Raw genomic sequence first — 22,310 nt, 5'->3', positions numbered from 1 at the left:
ACTTAATATTTTAAAGGCTCATCCATCTTCTAGCATGATTAAGAATTTTATTCCTAGGGCCAGGTGTGGTGGCTCATGCCTGTAATCTCAGCACTTTGGGAGGCCAAGGTGGGTGGATGACAAGGTCAGGAGTTCAAGACGAGCCTGGCTAAGATGGTAAAACGCCATGTCTACTAAAAATACAAAAAAAATAGCAGGGCATGGTGGCAGGTGCCTGTAATCCCAGCTACTTGGGAGGCTGAGGCAGAGAATTGCTTGAACCCGGGAGGTGGATGTTACAGTGAGCTGAGATTGCACCACTGCACTCCAGCCTGGGCAACAGAGTGAGACTCCGTCTCAAAAAAAAAAAAAAAAAAAGATTCCTTTCTAGGGCTGAATAATATCCATCATGTGTATATTATCACATTTTGTTTATCCGTTCATCTCCTGATGGACACTTGGTTTCTTTCCAACTTGGTTTCTTTCCACCTTTAGACTGTTGTGTATGATGCCGCACTGAACATTGGCATACAAGTGTCCGAGTCCTTGCTCTCACTTTTGGGGATGTGCCTTCCCAGTGCACATTTACCTACCCAATTGCTAGATCATATGCTGATTTTATGGTTGGTTTTTAAGAAACTGCCAAAGTCTTCCACAGAAGCTGTATGTACCGTTTTACATTTCCCACCAGCATTTTACCAGAGTTCCAGTTTCTCCACATCCTTGCCACTACTTGTTACTTTGATTTTTTTTGTTTTGTTTTAGTTAGAAACTTCCCTTGTAGTGGTGAAGTAATCTCTCATTATAGCTTTTATTTGTATTACCCTATTGACTAATGATGTTGAGCATTTTCATGTGCTAATTGGCCACTTGTATATCTTTGCAGAAATTATTCAAGCTCTTTGCACATTTCGTTAATTGGGTTGTTTTTCTTTGTGTTGTTGAGTTGTAAGAGTCTTTAAATGTTCTGGATATTAAACCCTGATCAGATTATGATTTCCAAATATTTTCTCCCATTGTGTAGGCTGTCTTTTCACTTTCTTGGTAATACCCTTTGGTGCACAAAAGGTTTTAATTCTGATAGAGTCTAATGGGTTTTTTGTTTTTTTTTTTTTTTTTTTTGGTCACCGTATTTCTAAGACTCCATTACCAAATCCAAGGTCACAAAGATTAACCCTATGTTCTCTCATAAGAGTTTTATGTTTTCAAATCTCATATTTAGGTTGTTAATCTATTTTGAGTTAATTTTTATATATAATGTGAGATGGGGGTCTGTAGACCTTCGTCTTTTGCATGTGGATATCTCAGCACCATTGTTGAAGAGGCGCCATACATTTTTAATAAATCTTAATTTTACTAATTTGATAGGCAAAAAAAATTTGGCATTTTATTTTGTATTTATGAATGAAGATAAACCTTGTTTTTAGTCTGACAATTTGTTCTTCCTGTTTTAAGGCCTATGAAGGCAAGCTGTCCTCATCTACTTGACTTTAGTGTTTTCCTTACATATATAAGGTGTTTTATTTATATAGCCAACGGGTCTTATACAAAACAACTGTCCTGTGTTCCAGTTTCATCCTTTGAAAAATAACTTAAGCCAGATAAACATTACACTTCTTAGTTTAATTTATACCAGGGTTCTCTCTACATTGTTTTTTCATTGTTGCCGGATATGTCTGGCATATAATAGACAATCAATGTTAGTTGAATTAATTACGGGCATGTTGAGGCAGGTGATTACGGTTCTTGATAATAGAAGTTAATATCATGGATTTGTAAACTCTCTTATCTGCCTGATTGGGCTAATAAAATTACTTTTAGTTTTCTGAATGCATAGAGGAAAGCAGTCAAATGTATTCTGAGTACTAGAAAAAATGTTTTGTAGTCTGTCTATGAAGCAATTGTCTTATTTCCCAGAGAAGGAAGGAATATTGTAAGTGATAATGTTTATTATTATCATTTAAACATCTAAAGAGTAGTCACTCATTTTAATTACAGAATCATTAAAATTATTGGGGGTGTAACTGTTTCTAAAACAATTTCTAAAGGGTATTTTCTCATTATTTATATTAGTGTAATGTATTAATATTTTACCTGTTGCATAGTTGTTTCTGAAAACTATAATTTATCTTTATGGCACAGCTTTTTGTTATGTGTTTCCCTTTTATTTTGGTGTTTTTCCTGATTTTTTGTCATTGATGATTTTTAGCCAACAGAAGCTGTTCTTCCCTCTCCTCCCACTGTCCCTGTGATCCCTGTCCTGCCAGTCCCTGCTGAGAATACTGTCATCCTACCCACCATACCACAGGTTTTTATTAGTTTCTTTTTTCTTTATAAAAATTTCATTTGCTTTTAATGTTTCATTTGTGTTCTTTTTTAAAACTGTTTGAGCTGTGTTTTGTAATTTGGTAATTTACTTTGGGCTTCAATTAGTAGTTTTAGGGACTTAAACATTTCAAATTTAATATAAATGGAGTCAAGATTTGCCATTTTATTAGGTTATGTGTGCAATGGAATACATTGTGAACTTCATAATATTGAACCTTAGATTTGTTTTCATGCCTTTGTACTTATGAATCTGCTTAAAACAGTTTTTAAACATTTTTACTTTAGAAAACTTTATTCTTCTAAAGTTAGTAAAAATCATTGTACTCCTGATTTTGTACCAGATGTATCATTTTATTTAGCACATTGTTTCCTATTATATATTTATCTTTGGAAATACTCGTTCTCATGTTATTTGATTAGATAAGACACTTCACATTTATTAGGTAAAAATAATAGCCAACATATCTGGATTATTTGGGAATGCTCTGTGCTATCTTCACAACTTTTCTGTAAATCTATTGTAAAATTTTACTTGTAAAAAATTATATGTAACAGTTTAAAAAAAAATAATAGCCAAATATGAGAGAATCTAATCATTTTTAGTTTTTCAAAGACTTACTACTTCCAAGGGATGACTCGAGACATTAACTGCCCTTCCAACAGTTATGCAAAGTCAAAATAATGGTAGTATTACTAAGAAGAATAATAAAGATCTTTGGTGTGAAAGATCACGATCTCATTTAAAGTGTAAATAAATGAACCCATAGATTGTTTTTGCCAATTATTGATCTGTAGCATAAAATCTGGGTAAACATATTATGTTTGCTGTGTAAACAATTTCAAAATCAGCTCCATTGGGGGGAAAAAGATATCAACTGTGATTATTCACATCTCACTGCCCTTCCCCTCTCCTAAAAAGTGAAGTCAGTAAGAACATCCACACACCCGAGGATTCTAGGGGAAATTACAATGTTACAATGACTTCAGCCTTACTGTAATAAGACTGAATTGTAATCATTGTAATAATATTAGTACTATATAATTTTTGATTATGAAAATAATTAAAAATTAACTCATAAAACCAACAATGAATAGAGGAATCCAAATGGATATTCTTTCTATATTGCAGGAAAAAATTGAATTTATAAATAAAATATAATTCTCAGCAAGCAGTTTGAGGGTTATTATAACATCGTAATAATGTAACATCTTTCCAAATACACAGAGTTGATTAGTACAGTGTTTTGTTTTGTTTTTTTTTTTTTTAAGTAGAATTGAAAGTTTATTTTACTCTTCTCACTTCAGTCAATTTTTTGGCATTAAAATAGTTTTCTGGAATCCTTTGAGAATTTGTACCAGTCTCTTTATATTCATTTGGGAGCCTGTCTTTTCCTATTCAGAATTCTCTCATTTATTTACTCCAGGCATCCCTAACTTAACATCACACTACATTTGAAAATTGTTGAGATCTTGCATAGTCTTATAAAAATACAGGTTTTGAAGTCAGAATGACCTGGGGTTGGAATTCCAGTCCTACCACTTAACCTATGTAACTACACACTTTTTTTTTTTTTTTTTTTTTTTTTTTTGAGACGGAGTCTCGCTCTGTCACCCAGGCTGGAGTGCAGTGGCCGGATCTCAGCTCGCTGCAAGCTCCGCCTCCCGGGTTTACGCCATTCTCCGGCCTCAGCCTCCCGAGTAGCTGGGACTACAGGCGCCCGCCACCTCGCCCAGCTAGTTTTTTGTATTTCTTAATAGAGACGGGGTTTCACCGTGTTAGCCAGGATGGTCTCGATCTCCTGACCTCGTGATCCGCCCGTCTCGGCCTCCCAAAGTGCTGGGATTACAGGCTTGAGCCACCGCGCCCGGCCCTGTAACTACACACTTTACTTAACCACAGTGAACTTCCATTTACTCATCTGTAACACCGAAGATAGACAGGAGTACTAACTTGAGGTGTTTTACAGTGATTGAGAGGATACTTAATGCGTGTCAAGTACTGCCACATAATCTTGGCTGTTCATATTTTTAGTATTATCTCATATTTCTCTGAGAAAGGAAACTAAGGAACAAGTTTTGTTTTGTTTTGTTTGTTTGTTTAAATGAGGATATTTGAGGAGGATACACACAGAAAAGACCTATTTATTCTGCATAGCTTCACTTTAGGTTTTAAATATGCTACAGAAGTTCATGAAAGAGAGTTTTACCATTTTTGTTGTGTTATGTGAGAAGCCAATGAGTGGACCTGATTTTCCAGAATAAGTGTGTTCCTAATTAGTCAAGTACGTTATAAAATTAAAATAATGGACTAAAATGTCTGTCCCTAAGTAAAATTTAAAATCCATGCTAACATATAACCCAATTTCAACATATTAAGTGAATATGTATTCTTGAAAGATCCACTACTTTACATTTAGATGCATTAGTATGTATTAGAAATAAAAGAAGAAGAGAAGATTAGAGTCTAGTCCGTCTTTGTCACTCAAACAAGTTACCCTGTGTGAGTCTTCTCCTCCTTCATCTGTTAAAATGGGGGCAGCGCAACCTGACTCCTTTAAAATGGGTTTGAGAGTCAGGCAAATTAGAAAGATACATAGATAATAACTTTTTAAAAAGTATATAGTCTTTCATTGTAGAACACTTTTACACTTTTCAGAGTACTTGCATATTGATCATATTGTTTGTACTTTATGAAAGCCCTCTACAAATCAGAATTACACTTATCATACAGAGTGGCACAGAAAGATAATATTCAATGGCTGCTTAATATTGCAGAAAGAGCATGAACTTTATAGTATAGTCATACCTGACTCCACCACTTCCTAGCTTCACCTGTTTCTACATGTGTGATGGTGTAGAAATTACTCAACTTCTGAGAACCTAGTTTCTCCACATAGAAACTGAGTACAGAGTAGGTAACAGTTACTAGTTGTTCTTACTGGGAGTGTAAACACATAATCTCTGTGATTCCAGCCTATTAAATCCAGAGGCTTATTTGCACCCTAGAGTAAATACTCTGTTTTAAAACTAGATGTTTTGAACCTTTATTTCTATCAGTTCTGAAAAGTTATCATGTAATTAAAATATTGTTGAAAATGCTTTAGAGCTAATTTTTTGTGCATGGTCTTTTTTGATATTTGAATATGTGCTTTGAAGATGAATAGAACATTCTCTGTCCTCTAGGAGCCTACTAGGTGTTTGTGCAAGAGACAAGTTTAACAAATAGCTCCCACATAATGTGAGAGTAATTACATTAGAGGTATGTCCAGAACAGAGCATCATATTGCCTCTGGACCTTTTTGTTTTTGAAACGGAGTTTCGCTCTTGTTGCCCAGGCTGGAGTGCAATGGCGTGATCTTGGCTCACCACAACCTCCACCTCCGTGGTTCAAGTGATTCTCCTGCCTCAGCCTCCCGAGTAGCTGGGATTACAGGCATGCGCCACCATGCCCTGCTATTTTTTTTTTTCTTTTTTTTTTTTTTTTTTCAGTAGAGACAAGGTTTCTCCATGTTGGTTAGGCTGGTCTTGAACTCCCAACCTCAGGTAATCCACCCGCCTCAGCCTCCCAAAGTGCTGGAATTACAGGTGTGCGCCACCGTGCCCAGCCGGTTGTAGCATTTTAAATTTCCACCGAAGTGCACAAGGATTCCAGTTTCTCCACATCCTCACCAACACCTTTTATTTTGTTTTCTTAATAGTAGCCAGGCTAATGGGTGTGAGGTGACATCTCGTAGTTTTGATTTGCGTTTCTATAATGATTAGTGACGCATCTTTTCATGTGCTTATTGTCCATTTGTATGTCTTCTTTGAGAAAATGTCTGTATGAGTTCCTTGACCATTTTTTAATTAGGGTGTTTGGTATTATTGTTGGAGTTTAGGAGTTCTTTGTGCATTCTGGGTCTCACGTCTTGTCAGAGATATGACTTACCTATTTTTTCTTTTTTTGCCTGTACCTTTGTGTCATATCCAAGAAATCACTGTCAGTTCCATTGTCTCACTTTTAGCCTGTATTTTCTTCTAACAGTTTATAGTTTTAGGTTTTAGATTTAGATCATGATCCGTTTTAGGTTGATTATTGTATATGGCATTTATTTCTGGATTCTGCTTTATTCTCTTCTATATGTCTGTCTGCACACCAGTACCAGACTGTTTCTATTACTGTAACTTTGTAGTAAGTTTTGGAATCAGAAAGTGTTAGCCTGCCGCCTTTGTTTTTCTTTTTCATTATCATTTTGACTTTCAGGGTACTGTGAAATTCTATGTGACTTTTAGGATGGGTTATTCTATTTCTTTAAAAACCCTACTGGAATTTTGATAGGAATTGCATTAAGTCTGTTGATTGCTTTGGGTAATATTGACATTTTTGCAATAATAAGTCTCCCAATCTGTAACCATAGATCCCTTCCCATTTATTTATGTCTTCTTAATTTCTTTCATAAATGTTTTATAGTTTTCATTTTACAAGTTTTTTACCTTCTTGATGAAGTTAATTCTTTTTTTTTTTTTTTTTAGCATTTAGGAGGCTCAGTGTTCTGAAAATTTGTACTTTTTGATGCTGTGATAAACAGAATTGTTTTCTTAATTTCCATTTTAGATTGTTCAATGTTAGAAGAAATACAACTGATTTTTGTGTATTGACTTCGTATCCTGCTACTTTGCTTAATTGGTTTAATTATTAACAGTTTTTGTGTAAAATCTTCAGGGTGTTTTACGTATAAGATCATATCATTTGTGAACAAGTAATTTTGCTGCTTCCTTTCTAATTGGGATGTCTTTTATTTCTTTTTTCTTTCCTAATTGCTTTGACTACAACTTCAACTATTCAGCTCGTGGTCACGTTGAGTACAAGTGGTGAAAGCAGACACACTTGCCTTCTTTCTTATCTTAGAGGAAAAGCTTTCAGTCTTTCAGCACTGAGTATGATGTTCACTGGGAGGTTTTGTGTATGGTTTTTCTTAGGTTGACATAGTTTCCTTCTATTCCCATGTGCACTTGAGAAGAATGTGTGTTCTGTTGTTAGAGTTCTGTGTCTCCTTGGTATATTGTGTTTGTTCATCTCCTCTATTTCCTTACTTATCATATGTCTGGTTGTTCTGCCCATTATGGAGAATGTGGTATTGAAGTCTCCAGCTATTATTGTAGAACCGTTTCTTTCTTCAATTCTGTCTTATTTTTGCTACTTACATTTTGATGGCCTGCTATTAGGTGCGTTAATTTTTGTAATTGTTACATATTCCTATATTGAACCTTTTATTAATATATAATACCTTTGTTGTCTCATAACCTTTTTTTGGATTTAAAGTCTATTTTGTCTTTTATGAGTACAGCCACTCCTGCTCTCCTTTGGTTACTATTTGCATGGAATATCGCTTTCTATACTTCACTTTCAGCATATTTGTGTCTGGATTTACAGTGAGTCTCTTGTATACAGCTTGTAGTTGGAACATTTTAAAAAATTTTATTCTGCCAATTTCTGTCTTTTGATTGAAGAGTTTATTTACATTTAAAGTAATTATTGGTAAGGAAGGACTTACTTTTGTCATTTTGCTGTTTGTTTTCTTTATATATATATGCCTTGTAGCTTTTTTGTTCCTCATTTCCTGCATTGCTGTCTTCTTTGGTCTTTGATTAATTTTTTGTAGTGAAACATTTAACTTTCTCATTTCCTTTGAGTCTGTTCTTTAGTTATATTTTATGTGGTTACCAAGGGGATTACATTTGACATCCTAGACACTTCTAATCTCAATTTATACAAGCTTAACTGCAATAATATACAAAACCTCTGCCCCTTTAACTGCTCTGTCCCAACCCCTTTCGATTGTTGATGTCACAAAATTACATCTTCATATAGTGTATGCCCAAAACCAGAAACTAATAATTTTTAATGCAATAGTGTCTTAAATTATGTACGAGACAAAATATGAAGTTACAAAGTTACAATGTTAGCTTTTAAACTAATAATGGATTTTCATTATTTACTAATATTGACTTTATTTATTAATATTAGGCTTATTTATTTCTAGGCAGGGTCTCATTCTGTAGCCCAGGCTGGAGTGCGGTGGTGCCATCACAGCTCACTGCAGCCTCAACCTCTTGGGCCCAATCAGTTCTCTCGCCTCAGCCTCCTGAATAGCCATGACTGCAGGCATGTGCCCACCACACCTGGTTAATTTTTGTTGTTGCTGCTGTTCTGTTCTGTTTTGTTTGTAGAGATGGGGTTTCACCATGTTCCACAGGCTGGTCTTGAACTCCTGGGCTCAAGCCATCTCTGCCCGCCTCGGCCACCTAAATTGCTGGGATTACAGGTGTGAGCCACCATGCCTGGCTAGGCTAAGTTTTTTTTTTTTTAAATTTGGAAATGTAATATAGTCTCTTCAATCATGTGGAAAACCAAAAGTGAATTTACACAACCATTGTTACAACACTGCTAACTAGTGTTTATTATTACCTATGTATTTGCCTTTATTGAGATCTTTATTTGTTCATGTGACTTTGAGTTACTGTCTTGTTTTCTTTCATTTCAACCTGAACTGCTACCTTTAGCACATCTTTCAGGGCAGTTCTAGTGATAACAAACTCCCTCAGCATTTGTTCATCAGGGAACATCTTAATTTCCCCCTTACTTTTGAGGGACTGTCTTGCTGGATACAGGATTTTTAGTTGACAGGTTTGGTTTCTTTTTCCTCTTATTTTAGCATTATTTCCACCCACTGCCTTATGACCTCCAGAGTGTCTGACGTGAAGTCCACTGATACTCTCATTGAGGATTTGTTGTATGTGACAAGTCACCTCTCTCGTTGCTTTCAAAAGTCTCCCTTTGTTTTTGTCCTTTGACAGTTCTAGTCCTTTGACAGTTCTAGTATAATGTGCCTCAGTGTGAGTCTGATTTCATTACTTGTTTATTGAGCTTCTTGGATGTTTATATTCATGTTTTTCATGAAATCTGAGAAGTTTTGGCTATTACTTCTTCAAGTATTTTTTTCTACTCTTTTATCTCTCATTTCTCATGCAACTCCCACAATGCATTAGTTGGTCTGCTTGATGATGTCTCACGGGTCCCATAGGTTCTGTTCACTTTTCTTTAATCTTTTTTATTTCTGTTCTTCAGATGCAGTATTTTCCATTGTCCTGTCTTCATGTTCACTAATTTTTTTTTAGCTACTTAGATATGCTTTTGAATCCCTCCACTGAATTTTCAGTTATTGTACTTCTCAGTTCCTGAATTTTATAAATTTTTATTTCTCCTTATTGGTATTTCCATTTTGTTCATACAGCATTTTCTTGCTTTCGTTCACATCTTTTAGTTCTTTAAAAAAGTCGTTGTCTAGTAGATTTGCTATCAGGTTTTGGGGGTTGGTTGGTTGGTTGGTTTGTGTTTTGATGGAGTCTTGCTCTGTCACCCAGGCTGGAGTACAGTGGTGTGGTCTTGACTCACTGCAACCTCCGCCTCCTGGGTTCAAGTGATTCTCCTACCTCAGCCTCCCAAGTAGCTGTGATTACAGGCGCCTGCCACCACACCCAGCTAATTTTTTGTATTTTTAGTAGAGACAGGGTTTCACTATGTTGGCCAGGCTGGTCTCAAACTCCTGACTTTGTGATTTGCCCGCCTCAGCCTCCCAAAGTGCTGGGATTACAGGCGTAAGCCACCACACCTGGCCTTATTTTTTTTAAGGGACAGTTTCTGTTGATTTGTATTTCTTTTTTGAATAAGCCATTTATTCTTGTTTATTTGTATGCCTTGGGATTTCTTTTTCCCATGAAAACAGCACACTTGAATTTAATAATTTGATGACTGTGAAAATCAGATTCTCCTTCTTCTCCAGCATTTTCTTTTTTTGTTGTTACTGTTTTTGTGATTGTTTTAGGCTGTCAAAGATCAGCCTCAGGTGTAAACGTAGGGTCTTCTTAGATGTTTTCTGAGCCTATCCTTCCCCTGGGCATGCACAGTGACTTTCTAATTTCCTCTATATATGTGGTTGGTTTTTAATGTCCTAGTCTTCAATGTCTGGCTCCCAAAAGGGGAAAAAGAAAATTGAATTGGTGTGTAGGAAGGGGAGGCTCCAGCTCTTTAAATCTCCTGGAAATCAGTTCAGCCTGGGAGGTTTGGGTGGGGTTTGCAACAGTGAGGAGGAGGTGAAACAGCAGTATCCATAGCCTGTTTGCACCTTTGTGATGAGAAGCAGCAGTTAGAGCACAGATCTTCAATATTTGGAGAACATAATTTTCTTTGCCCACCGTGACTTGTGCAAGCATCACACAGTTGACTGAGGGATAGAGTATGGGTAGCTGCTCCTGTGCTAAACCTGCATGCAGGTGACTGAAATTAACTACAGTTTACTGTCCAAGCCTTCACCTGGAAGTTGCAAGCCTCCAGTAGACTCCAGGTTCCAAAATATTTACATCAGGCAGATGCTGCCACTGAAATTGTTTTCAAGGTGGAGAAACAGATTTGTGGTGCTTCCTACTCTACCATCTTTCCAGAACCCACCGCATTTGTTTTTACAGTCATTTTAACCTGCAGTGATCACCTCAGTCATAGCATTTAACTTTGAATGCAGTGTGTCTCAAATTAGGATCTAAGAGGTATTCTCTGGGGTTTGTGAGTTCTGCATTGGAAAAGCACTTGTAAAGCACTTGTTTATAATTGAGTAGAGGAGGAAGAAACATTAGACAAATAACATAATGAAACTTTGATCAGTGCTGAGAAGGAAAAATACAGTGCACATTGTAAAAGTGCATTTTCTAAACTATTTTGACCTATTTTAAAATAATTAGATCTTAGAATTTATTTTAACACAATTTTTAAAAATGTAATATTGCCCTCTGAAACTTTGTAAGGTTGCTTCAGTCTGTTACAGCAGCAAACACTACAAGATCCTTTGTTAATGAAATAGAATGGTAAGATTTGGGTGAGCCATGTGCTCAGCCAATAAACTTGACTTAAAAAATCCTACCCTGGGCGACAGAGCAAGACTCTGTCTCAAAGAAAAAAAAAAAAAGACTTTGGGATCCTTAACCAAGACAGCGGGTAGTAGAACAGGTAATGTGGAAAATCAGACAACTACAACTAAAAGACTTGGAAAGAGTCTACGTGAAATTATTTCAAATGAAGAAAAACCCTTCATTGCACCTTGGTTCAAGTGACCCTGTAATCTCAGACCTGGTTCTAGGTCTCTCTATACCTCCCTCTACCACTCAGTGACATTTGAGTATAGGTAAATCACAATTATTATTGAAATTCATTTTCTCCATCTGTGAAAAGATAGCAACACCCATCTTCACCCAGGGGGACTGTGTGAGGCTCTAGAGAAGTAATATAAAAGAAAATATGTTGCAAACCATAGGAAGCTATGGAAATGCTTAGTCTGTTACTAAAATGTATGTACCATTGTGTATATTTCCAACTTGGACAACAATGAAGCCCTATAATTCACTTAGAGATTGGGGGTAGAGGCAGTAAAAAGGCAAGGACATTCCAGAAGGCGGAACTAAAAAGTTCCTAAATAATTTGACCCAAGCATCAGTAATAAGGCTTAAGAAACATAATTTTGCTCACCCCGAACTCTCCTGATTTCAAGTGATCCACCAGCCTCGGCCTCCCAAAGTGCTAGGGTTACAGGCGTGAGCCGCTGCGCTTGGCCTGAATGCCAGCATCTTAATAGCAACACTGACCCAGATTATTTCACAACTACTTTAGCTATTAACTGCTTTAAAACTGAGTACTTGGCTCAAAGTGATTTTTTGGTTTACTTTTTATTATGCAAACTTTCAAAAATACTCAAATGTAGAAATAATAGTACAATTAACTCTATGTATACCCATCACCAGCTACAGCAATCAACTCGTGTACTTCTATTTGATCCATAACCCCTCCTACTCCCAGCCTTCCATTGTTTTATTTTGAAGTAAATAAAACATCTCATGTCATTTTGTTTATGTGTATTTCAATATTAGCAATACTTTCTAAATGAATAGAATCAAAAGGTAACTTCTATACAGTGATGATGAGTTGGGACTGATAAGCAGCTAACATTATAATAATTATGGTATAAATCAGATTTTGATAAAAACCAACTTTCTCCACTGCATGTTTGGTAAAAAAAATCGGCCGAGGGACCAAAAGACTTTCTTGCCATAGTGTTTTAAAAATGTAATTTCTTTTGTAACTTTAAATATCCTATTCTTTCTTGCCCTCTTCTTCTGTAATTGCTTAAGCAGAATAAAGTGAAGTTGTATTAATTTTTGTAGCAAAGTAAAATATTATGTTTGAGTATTCTCAATATGCCATTGGGAAATAAGTAATTTGAAATATTCATAAAATCTCAAATGTCTGTAAGTTGAGTAACTTTGCTTAAATAGCAATTTTATAAGTACAATTTTTATTTGTTAAGTGGACTTTCACTGAATTATTCAAAGGTAGACTGTTAATCAATGGTGGGACTAAACATGAAGTATTATATTTAATTTTATGTTTATATATAATGAAGTATTAGCTACTCATTTTTAACTTACTGCTTGATATAGCCCAAATGCATACCGTATAATTCTTTAACCATGAAACTAGGTTGTCTAAGCATTTTATCATATCATTTAGCTATAGCACTGTGCCGAAAATATTGTTATTTGAACTTTGAATATTCACCATTATTAAAAAGCCTATATATTTGGAAGAAAGTGTTATTTTGTGTTATAATGTTCTTTTATACAGCTTTTATGTATAATTCTTTAGTTAATTAAGTAGAACTATTAATGTTTATAAGCATATCTTCTAAAGTTTGTTTAAATGATAGTCATCTTTTTTATTCTCTGAAACTGTTATTTGACTTGATACTTTTGTAACTAAATATGCAGAAGAAAGAAATTTGAGGGGAATTACATCAGTTTTTTAATATATTTTTCATTTGGTATTAATTGCATTTTATTCTTTAGTTTCATATACATCATAATTTCTAACCTAACCAGAAAACCAAGACTTTTTTCAATCCAAACTTAACTAGGTGTGTGTTATTCTGCTTATTTTTCTTGCTGTAATAGATCACTGTTAATTCTGTGAGTGGTCTAGAATAACAGTGGAAAGCTATCATTGCAGCTGAAAGTAATCAGGGGTTTTTACATTAAGAGTGTATTTTTAGTTTTCTAAAAGTTTACCATTAATTTCTGTGATAGGCTTATTTTTTTTTTCCCCCTGTATAAAAACAGTTCACTGTGGGAAGAATTTTTTCCTGAGTGATGAAATGACTGAAATCTTTATGGTATCCTTGGGAATAGAAAACAATGATTTCTGAGCAACCTAGGAAGAGTTGTTGGTTACACTAAAGAATATTCATGGATTTTATGAGAAGGCTATGGTGATCTGTGTAAAACTTAAGAAAATCATGACTGTTTTAGCAGAAATAACAATTTATTTCTTAAAAGCAAATCTATTTTAACTGCTTATACATAATTTTTTCTGTTTGGGGCTGGAAAAAGGATATATTATTTAACATAAAAAGCTCATATAAGATTATAACTTAAGAAATAGCAAGTCTTTCATGTGCCTCTAACATTGTGAACATTAACGTGTAATGTTTTTGTTTTCTTGTTAAGCTAACACGTTTACAATTTTTTTTTTTAAGGCAAATCCTCCTCCAGTCCTGGTCAACACAGATAGCTTGGAAACACCAACTTATGTAAGTTCCATTTCCTCCCCACGTTTAAGTAATTCTGCCTTTCCTGTTCAGTTTTTCATACAAATACGAAGACCATGGCATTTTCTCTAATACATTTCTCTTAAGATGTCCTATCACTATAATCTATAGCTGTAATAGCTACAGTAAATGAAATAATATGTCCTCCTCTGGTCTTTTTTTTTTTCTTATGTAAAGTAGAAATTTTTAAATAGAAATTTATAGTTTAATTTTGAAATTATGATGGCTAACTTTCACAAAAGGTTGTCTCTAACCATTGGTCACTTACACAGTGCCATATATTTAAATCATTTTAGAAGTCTAATTGAATGACTGGATTTTTAGTAACCAGGTTTTTTTGTGCATTCGGATATACTAAAATAATTAGTTATAACTTTGTCATTTTAAATTGATCATGGACGAAAGCCCACTTGTTGCGTAATTTTACTATATGAAAGGTCCAGAATAGATAAATCCATACCTACCGAAAGTAGATTAGCAGCTGCCAGGTGGTGGGTATAGGCAGAATGGGGAGTGACTGCTAATAGGTACAGGGTTTGTTTATGGGGCAGTAAGGATGTTCTGGAATTAGAGAGTAATGATGATGGCACAACTCTGTGAATAGACTAGAAACTACTGAATTGCATACTTTAAAAAGGTAGATTTTATGGTATGTGAATATCTCAACATAATTTGTTAAGGTGAAAAAGTAGAAAAAGGTGAGTAATAACATAAATGCAAATTAAAACAGTTAATACATTTTAAACATTATGTTACCAAAGGATCAAAAAGTTTATCAGTACATTCTGCTGGTGACAGTATGGGGTAAAAATATACTGATACAGTTTTGTTGAAGTATAAGTGGATAAAACTTTAGAAAATGCAATTTCATGATAATGATCGAGTCTAAAAATCAATGCTTTTTAAAAGATTTTTTCTTTTGTAACTTTTTGTATTATACCTGAGAAGCCATTGCATAATCCAACATCACAAAGACTTATACTTAAGTTTTCTTCTAAGAGTTTTATGGTTTTGCTTTTACATTTTGGTCTTTGATTCATTTTGAGTTGATTTTTGTAATGTGAAGTAGAAGTCCAACTTCATTCTTTTGTGTGTGGATAGCATCACTGTTGAAAAGACTCTTCTTTCCACATCGAATGGCCTTGGCAACCATATAGAGAATAAGTTAACTGTAAACATATGGGTGTATTTCTGTAATTCCTTTCAATAATGTTTTGCAGTTTTCTGTATACAAGTCTTGGAGTTCTTTTGTTAAATTTATTTGTAAGTATTCTCTCGCTCCTCTCCTTTTTTTTTTTTTTTTTAAAGATAGAATTTCACTCTGTCACCCAGGCTGGAGTGTGTTGGGACAATCTCAGCTCACTGCAGCCTCCACCTTCCAGGCTCAAGATGGTCCTCCCACCTCAGCCTCCCAAGTAGTTGGGAACACAGACACGTGCCACCACAATTTTTTTTGTATTTTTGGTAGAGATAAGGTTTTACCATGTTGCCCAGGTTGATCTTGAACTTCTGAGCTCAAGTCATCCAACCTGCCTGAGCCTCCCAAAGTGCTGGGATTACAGGGGTGAGCCATGCCCAGCGAGTATTTTATTCTTTTGATGCTGTTATAAATGGAATTGTTTTGTTTATTTTTGGAGTTTTTATTGCTAGCATATGGAAATACAGTTGCCTTTTAGGTGTTTATCTTTGATCCCACAACCTTGCCGAACTCATTTATTACCTCTAGTAGTTATGTAGTTTGAATTTTCTATATACAGGGTCATATCATTGGCAAATAGAGATAGTTTATCTCTGGATGCCTTTTATTTCTTTTTTCTTTTTTTAATTTTAAAGGATGGGAAACTTCAGGATTTTATTTTTTATTTTTTGGATTTTTTTTTTTTAATTTCAGTAGGTTTTGGGGAGCAGGTGGTGTTTGGTTACATGAATAAGTTAGTGGAGATTTCTGAGATTTTGGTGCACCCATCATCCGAGCAGTGTATAATGTACCCAGTGTGTAGTCTTTTATCCCTCACCCCGCTCCCATGCTTTCCCCTGAGTCCCCAAATGCTAGTGTATAATTCTTATGCCTTTGCATCCTCATAGCTTAGCTCCCACTTACGAGTGAGAACATACTATGTTTGGTTTTCGATTCCCGAGTTACTTCACTTAGAATAATAATCTCCAGTTCCATTCAGGTTGCTGCAAATGCCATTATTTCATTCCTTTTTATGGCTGAGTAGTATTCCGTGGTGTGGGGGTGTGTGCGGGTGTGTGTGTGTGTGTGTGTGTACACACCATATATTTTTTATCCACTCATTGAAAAATGGGCATTTGGGCTGGTTCCATAATTTTGCAATTGTGCATTGCACTACTATAAACATGCATGTGCAAGTGTCTTTTTCATATAATGACTTCTTTTCCTCTGTGTAGATACCTAGTAGTAGAATTGCTGGATCAAACGGTTGATCTACTTTTAGTTCTTTAAGGAATCTCTGTACTGTTTTCCATAATGGTTGTACTAGTTTACATTCCCATCAACAGTGTAAAAGTGTTCCCTGTAGATTCTGGATATTAGTCCTTTGTCAGAAGTATAGATTGTGAAGATTTTCTCCCACTCTGTAGGCTGTCTGTTAAGTCTGCTGATTATTTATTTTGCTGTGCAGAAGCTTCTTAGTTTAATTAAGTCCCGTCTGTGTATCTTTGTTTTTGTTGGATTTGCTTTTGGGTTCTTAGTCATGAAGTCTTTGCCTAAGCCAATGTTTAGAAGGGTTTTCTGATGTTATCTTCTAACATTTTAATGGTTTCAGGTCTTAGATTTAAGTCTTTGATCCATTTTGAGTTGATTTTTTTATAAGGTGAGAGATGAGGATCCAGTTTCATTCTCCACATGTGGCTTGCCAATTATCCCAGCACCATTTGTTGAATGGGATGTCCTTTCCCCACTTTATGTTTTTGTTTGCTTTGTTAAAAATCAGTTGGCTGTTAAGTATTTGACTTTCTTTCTGGGTTTTCTATTCTGCTTCATTCTGTGTATCTATTTTTATACCAGTACCATGCTGTTTTGATGACTATGGCCTCATAGTATAGTTTGGAGTCAGGTAATGTGGTACCTCCAGATTTGTTCCTTTTGCTCAGTCTTACTTTGGCTATGGAGGGTCTTTTTTGGTTCCATATGAATTTTAAGAATTTTTTTCTAGTTCTGTGAAGAATTATGGTGGTATTTTGGTGGGAATTGCATTGAATTTGTAGATTGCTTTTGGCAGTATAGTCATTTTCACAATATTGATTCTACCCATCCATGAGCATGAGATGGGTTTCCATTTGTTTATGTCGTCTGTGATTTCTTTCAGCAGTGTTTTGTAGTTTTCTTTGTAGAGGTATTTCACCTCCTTGGTTAGGTATATTCCTAAGTATTTTATTTTCCTTTAGCTATTGTAAGAAGGGTTGAATAATTTTTGTTTTTATTTTATTTTATGTATTTATTTTTTTGAGACAGCGTCTCACTCTGTTGCCCAGACTGGAATACAGTAGCACAACAGCTCACTGTAACCTCCGGCTCCTGGGTTCAAGTGCTTCTCCTGTCTCAGCCCCCACCCCCCAGCCCCTGCCCCGAGTAGCTGGGATTACAGGCATGCACCACCACACCCAGCTAATTTTTGTATTTTTAGTAAAGACAGGGTTTCACCATGTTGGTCAGGCTGGTCTCGAACTTCTGACCTCCGGTGATCCACCCACCTCGGCCTCCCAGAGTGCTGGGACTACAGGTGTGGGCCACCGTGCCCGGCCTAGGGTTGAGTTCTTGATTTGTTTCTCAGTTTGGTCACTGTTGGTATATAGCAGAGGTACTGATTTGTGCACATTAATTTTGTATCATGAAACTTTGCTGAATTCACTTACCAGTTCTAGGAGGTTTTTGGATGAGTCTTTAGGATTTTCTAGGTATGCGATTATATGAGCAGCAAACAGCAATCTTTTGTCTTCCTCTTCACCAATTTGGGTGCCCTTTCTTTCTCTTGTCTGTTTGCTCTGGCTAGGACTTCCAGTACTGTGTTGAGTAGAAGTGGTGAAAGTGGGCATCCTTGTCTTTTTCCACTTCTCAGGGGGAATGCTTTTAACTTCTTCCCATTCAATATAATGTTGACTGTGGGTTTGTCATAGGTGGCTTTTATTACCTTAAGGTTTGTCCCTTCTGTGCTGATTTTGCTGAGGGTTTTAATCATAAAGGGATGCTGGATTTTGTCAAATGCTTTTTCTGCATCTGTTGAGATGATCGTGTGATTTTTGTTTTTAATTCTGTTTATGTGGTGTATCACATTTATTGACTTATGTATGTTAAACCATCCCGGCATCCCTGGTATGAAACCCACTTGATCATGGTGGATTCTCTTGATATGTGGTTGAGGATTTTTGCATCTGTGTTAATCAGGGATATGTGTCTGTAGTTTTCTTTTTTTGTTAGATCATTCCCTGGTTTTGGTATTAGTGTTACACTGGCTTCATAGAATGATTTAGGGAGGATTCCCTCTTTCTCTATCTTTTTGAATATTGTCAATAGGATTGGTACCATTTCTTCCTTGAATGTCTGACAGAATTCAGCTGTGCATCTGTCTTGTCCTGGACTTTTTTTTTCATTGGCAATTTCTTAATTACCATTTCAGTCTCACTACTTGTTATTAGTCCGTTCAGAGTTTCTATTTCTTCCTGGTTTAATCTAGGAAGGTTGTATATTTCCAGGAATTTATCCATCTCAAGGTTTTCTAGTTTATGCATGTAAAGGTGTTCATAGTAGCTTTGAATAATCTTTCATATTTCTGTGGTATTGGTTGTATTATCTCCTATTTCATTGCTCCTATTTCATTGTTTGGATCTTTTACTTTGAGATGGAGTCTCGCTTTGTCACTCAGGCTGTGGCACAATCTCAGGTCACTGCCGCCTCTACCTCCTGGGTTCAAGCAATGCTTCTGCCTCAGTCACCCGAGTAGCTGGGATGACAGGCGCCCGCCACCACACCCAGCTAATTTTTGTATTTTTAGTAGAAATGGGTTTCACCATGTTGGCCAGACTGATCTCGAACTCCTGACCTCAAGTGATCCACCCACCTCAGCCTCCCAAAGTGCTGGGATTACAGGCGTGAGCCACCACGCCGGCCATTTGGATCATCTCTCTTCTTTTCGTGGTTAATCTCGCTAATGGTCTGTCAATTTTATGTACCTTTTCAAAGATCCAGCTTTTTGTTCTATTTGTCTTTTGTATTGTTTGTTTGTTTCAGTTTCATTTAGTTCTGCTCTGATCTCCGTTATTTCTCTTCTTCTGTTGGGTTCAGGTTTGGATTGTTTGTGTTTCTCCAGTTCCTTTAGTTGTAACCTTAGATTGTCTCTTTGTGCTCTTTCAGACTTTCTGATGTAGGCATTTAATGCTATGAACTTTACTCTTAGCACTACTTTTGCTGTATCCCAGAGGTTTTGATAGGTTGTGTCACTGTTATCATCCAGTTCAGAGAATCTTAATTTCCATCTTGATTTCATTGCTGACCCAACAGTCGTTCAGTAGCAGGCTGTTTAATTTCCATGTATTTACGTAGTTTCGAGGATTCCTTTTGGAGTTGATTTTCAGTTTTATTCCACTGTGGTCAGAGAGAGTACAGTTGATACAGTTTTGATTTTTCTTAAATTTACCGAGAGTTGTTTTGCGGCCTCTTGTATGGTTGTCCTGGAGACTGTTCCGTGTGCTGATGAAAAGAACGTACATGCTGCAGTTGTCGGGTAGAGTGTTCTGTAAATACCTGGTAAGTCCATTTGTTGTAAGGTGTAGTTTAAGCCCATTGTTTCTTTATTGACTTTCGGTCTTAATGACCTGTCTAGTGCTGTCAGCGGAGTATTGAAAGTCCCACACTATTATTGTGTTGCCATCTATCTCATTTCTTAGGTCTAGTAGTAATTACAAATTTGAGGGCTCCAGTGTTAGATGCATATGTATTTAGGATCTGATCGTTGGACTAATCCTTTTATCTTTATATAATGTCCTTCTTTGGCTTTTTTAACTGCTGTTTCTTTAAAGTTTGTTTTGTCTGAGAGAAGAATAGCTACTCCTGCTCGCTTTTGGTGTCCATTTGCATGGAATATCTTTTTTCACCCATTTACCTTAAGTTTATTTGAGTCCTTAGGAGTTAGGTGAATCTCCTGAAGATAGCAGAAACTTGGTTGGTGAATTCTTATCCATTCTGTATCTTTTTTTTTTTTTTTTTTTTTGAGATGGAGTCTCACTCTGTTGCCCAGGCTGGAGTGCAGTGGTGCAATCTCGGCTCACTGCAAGCTCCGCCTCCCGGGTTCACGCCATTCTCCTGCCTCAGCCTCCCGAGTAGCTGGGACTACAGGTGCTCGCCACCTCGCCTGGCTAATTTTTTTTTTTGTATTTTAGTAGAGACGGGGTTTCACCATTTTAGCCAGGATGGTCTCGATCTCCTGACCTTGTGATCCGCCCGTCTCGGCCTCCCAAAGTGCTGGGATTACAGGCGTGAGCCACCGCGCCCGGCCTGTATCTTGTTTTTTTGAGACGGAGTCTCGCACTATCGCCCAGGCTGGAGTGCAGTGGCATGATCGTGGCTCATTGCAAGCTCCGCCTCCTGGGTTTGTGCCATTCTCCTGCCTCAGCCTCCCATCATGTAGCTGGGACTACAGGTGCCCGCCACAACGCCCAGCCATTCTGTGTCTTTTAAGTGGAGCATTTAGGCCATTTACCTTCAACATTAGTGCTGAGATGTGAGGTACTATTCATCCTGCTATTTGTTGCCTGAATGCCTTGGGTTTTTTATTTTTTTATTTTTTATTTTTTTCATTGTGTTATTGTTATATAGGTCCTGTGAGATTTATGCTTTAAAGAGGTTCTATTTTGATGTACTTCGTAAAACCTCCCGGCTTTACGCCATTCTCCTGCCTCAGCCTCCTGAGTAGCTGGGACTACAGGCGCCCACCACCACACCCAGCTAGTTTTTTGTGTATTTTTAGTAGAGACGGGGTTTCACCATGTTAGCCAGGATCGTCTCGATCTCCTGACCTCATGATCCTCCCGCCTCGGCCTCCCAAAGTGCTGGGATTACAGGCTTGAGCCACCGCACCCGGCCTCTTCATTTTTTAAATTCTTTTTCTTTGTCTTTGATGGATTGGATTAATTCAAATGCCTTGTCTTCAAGCTCTGAAGTTCTTTCTTCTGCTTGTTTGATTCTATTGCTGAGACTTTTCAGTGCACTTTGCATTTCTCTAAGTGTGTCCTTGATTTCCAGAAGTTGTGATTGATTTTATTTATGCTGCCTATTTCACTGAAGGTTTTTCTTTTCATATCCTGTGTCATGTTTTTGATTTCTTTAAATTGGACTTCACCTTTCTCTGGTGCCTCCATGATTAACTTAATACTCGACCTTCTGAATTCTTTTTCTGGCAATTCAGAGATTTCGTCTTGGTTTGGATCCATCGCTGGTGAGCTGGTGTGATCTTTTGGTGGTGTTAAAGAACCTGGTGTTGTTTTATCACCAGGATTGTTTTTCTGGTTCCTTCTCGTTTGAGTGGCCTATGTCAGAGGGAAGTCAAGGGCTGCTGTTGAGATTCTTTTGTCCCACAGGTGCTCTCTTGATGGTGGTGTTCTCCCCCTTCCCCTAGGAATGGGGCTTCCTGAGAGCCAAACTACAGTGACTGTGTTTACTCTTCTGAGTCTGTCACCCAGCAGATCTACTAGGCTCCAGGCTGGTACTGGGGAGTGTCTGCAAAGAGTCCTGTGATGTGATCCATCATCAGGTCTTTCAGTCATGGATACCAGCACCTGCTGTGGTGGAGGGAGCAGGGGAATGAAGTGGACTCTCTGAGGGTCTGTGGTTGTGTTTTTGTTTGGTGCGCTGGTTTTGTGTTGGTTGTCCTCCAGCCAGGAGGTGGCACTGTCAAGAGTGCATCAGCTGCAGTACTGAAACTTGCCATACGGACGCCTGGTTAAGTTTACAGGTTTCTCAGGCAGTGGGCAGGGCCATAGAACTCCCAAGAGATTGTGACCTTTGTCTTTGGCTACCAGGACTGGTAGAGAAAGACCACCAGGGGGCAGGGATACCAGGGCTGGTAGAGAAAGACCACCAGGTTGGGGCAGGGATAGACATATCTGAGCTCAGACTCTTCTTGGATGGGGCTTGCTGCAGCTGCTGTGGGGGATGGGGATGTGGTTCCCAGGACAATGGAGTTTCGTTACCAGGGGGATTGTGGCTGCCTTTTATGGCTGCTTCTGCTGAGACATGCAGGTCACCAGGGAAATGGGGGAAAGCTGGCAGTCACAGGCCTCACCTTGCTCCGGCACAGC

General features: G+C 37.1%; 1 protein-coding gene across 21 annotated transcripts in view; it reads left to right on the top strand.

Annotated features, from left to right (window-relative positions):
• The window catches only part of DLG1 (discs large MAGUK scaffold protein 1), a 276,675-nt gene that overhangs the window by 143,242 nt on the left and 111,123 nt on the right, over positions 1-22,310 (top strand). For 12 of the 21 annotated variants that reach the window (XM_028843322.2, XM_015132614.3, XM_028843317.2 and 9 more), the window contains exon 6: positions 13,923-13,976. In XM_028843322.2, the coding sequence (XP_028699155.1) occupies positions 13,923-13,976 (54 nt within the window). 21 annotated transcript variants of the gene reach the window in all.

Source organism: Macaca mulatta, chromosome 2 (assembly GCF_049350105.2).
Source record: "Macaca mulatta isolate MMU2019108-1 chromosome 2, T2T-MMU8v2.0, whole genome shotgun sequence".
Lineage (NCBI taxonomy): Eukaryota > Metazoa > Chordata > Mammalia > Primates > Cercopithecidae > Macaca > Macaca mulatta.
Note: the sequence above shows the minus strand (reverse complement) of the source record. Positions and strands in the feature narration are given on the sequence as shown.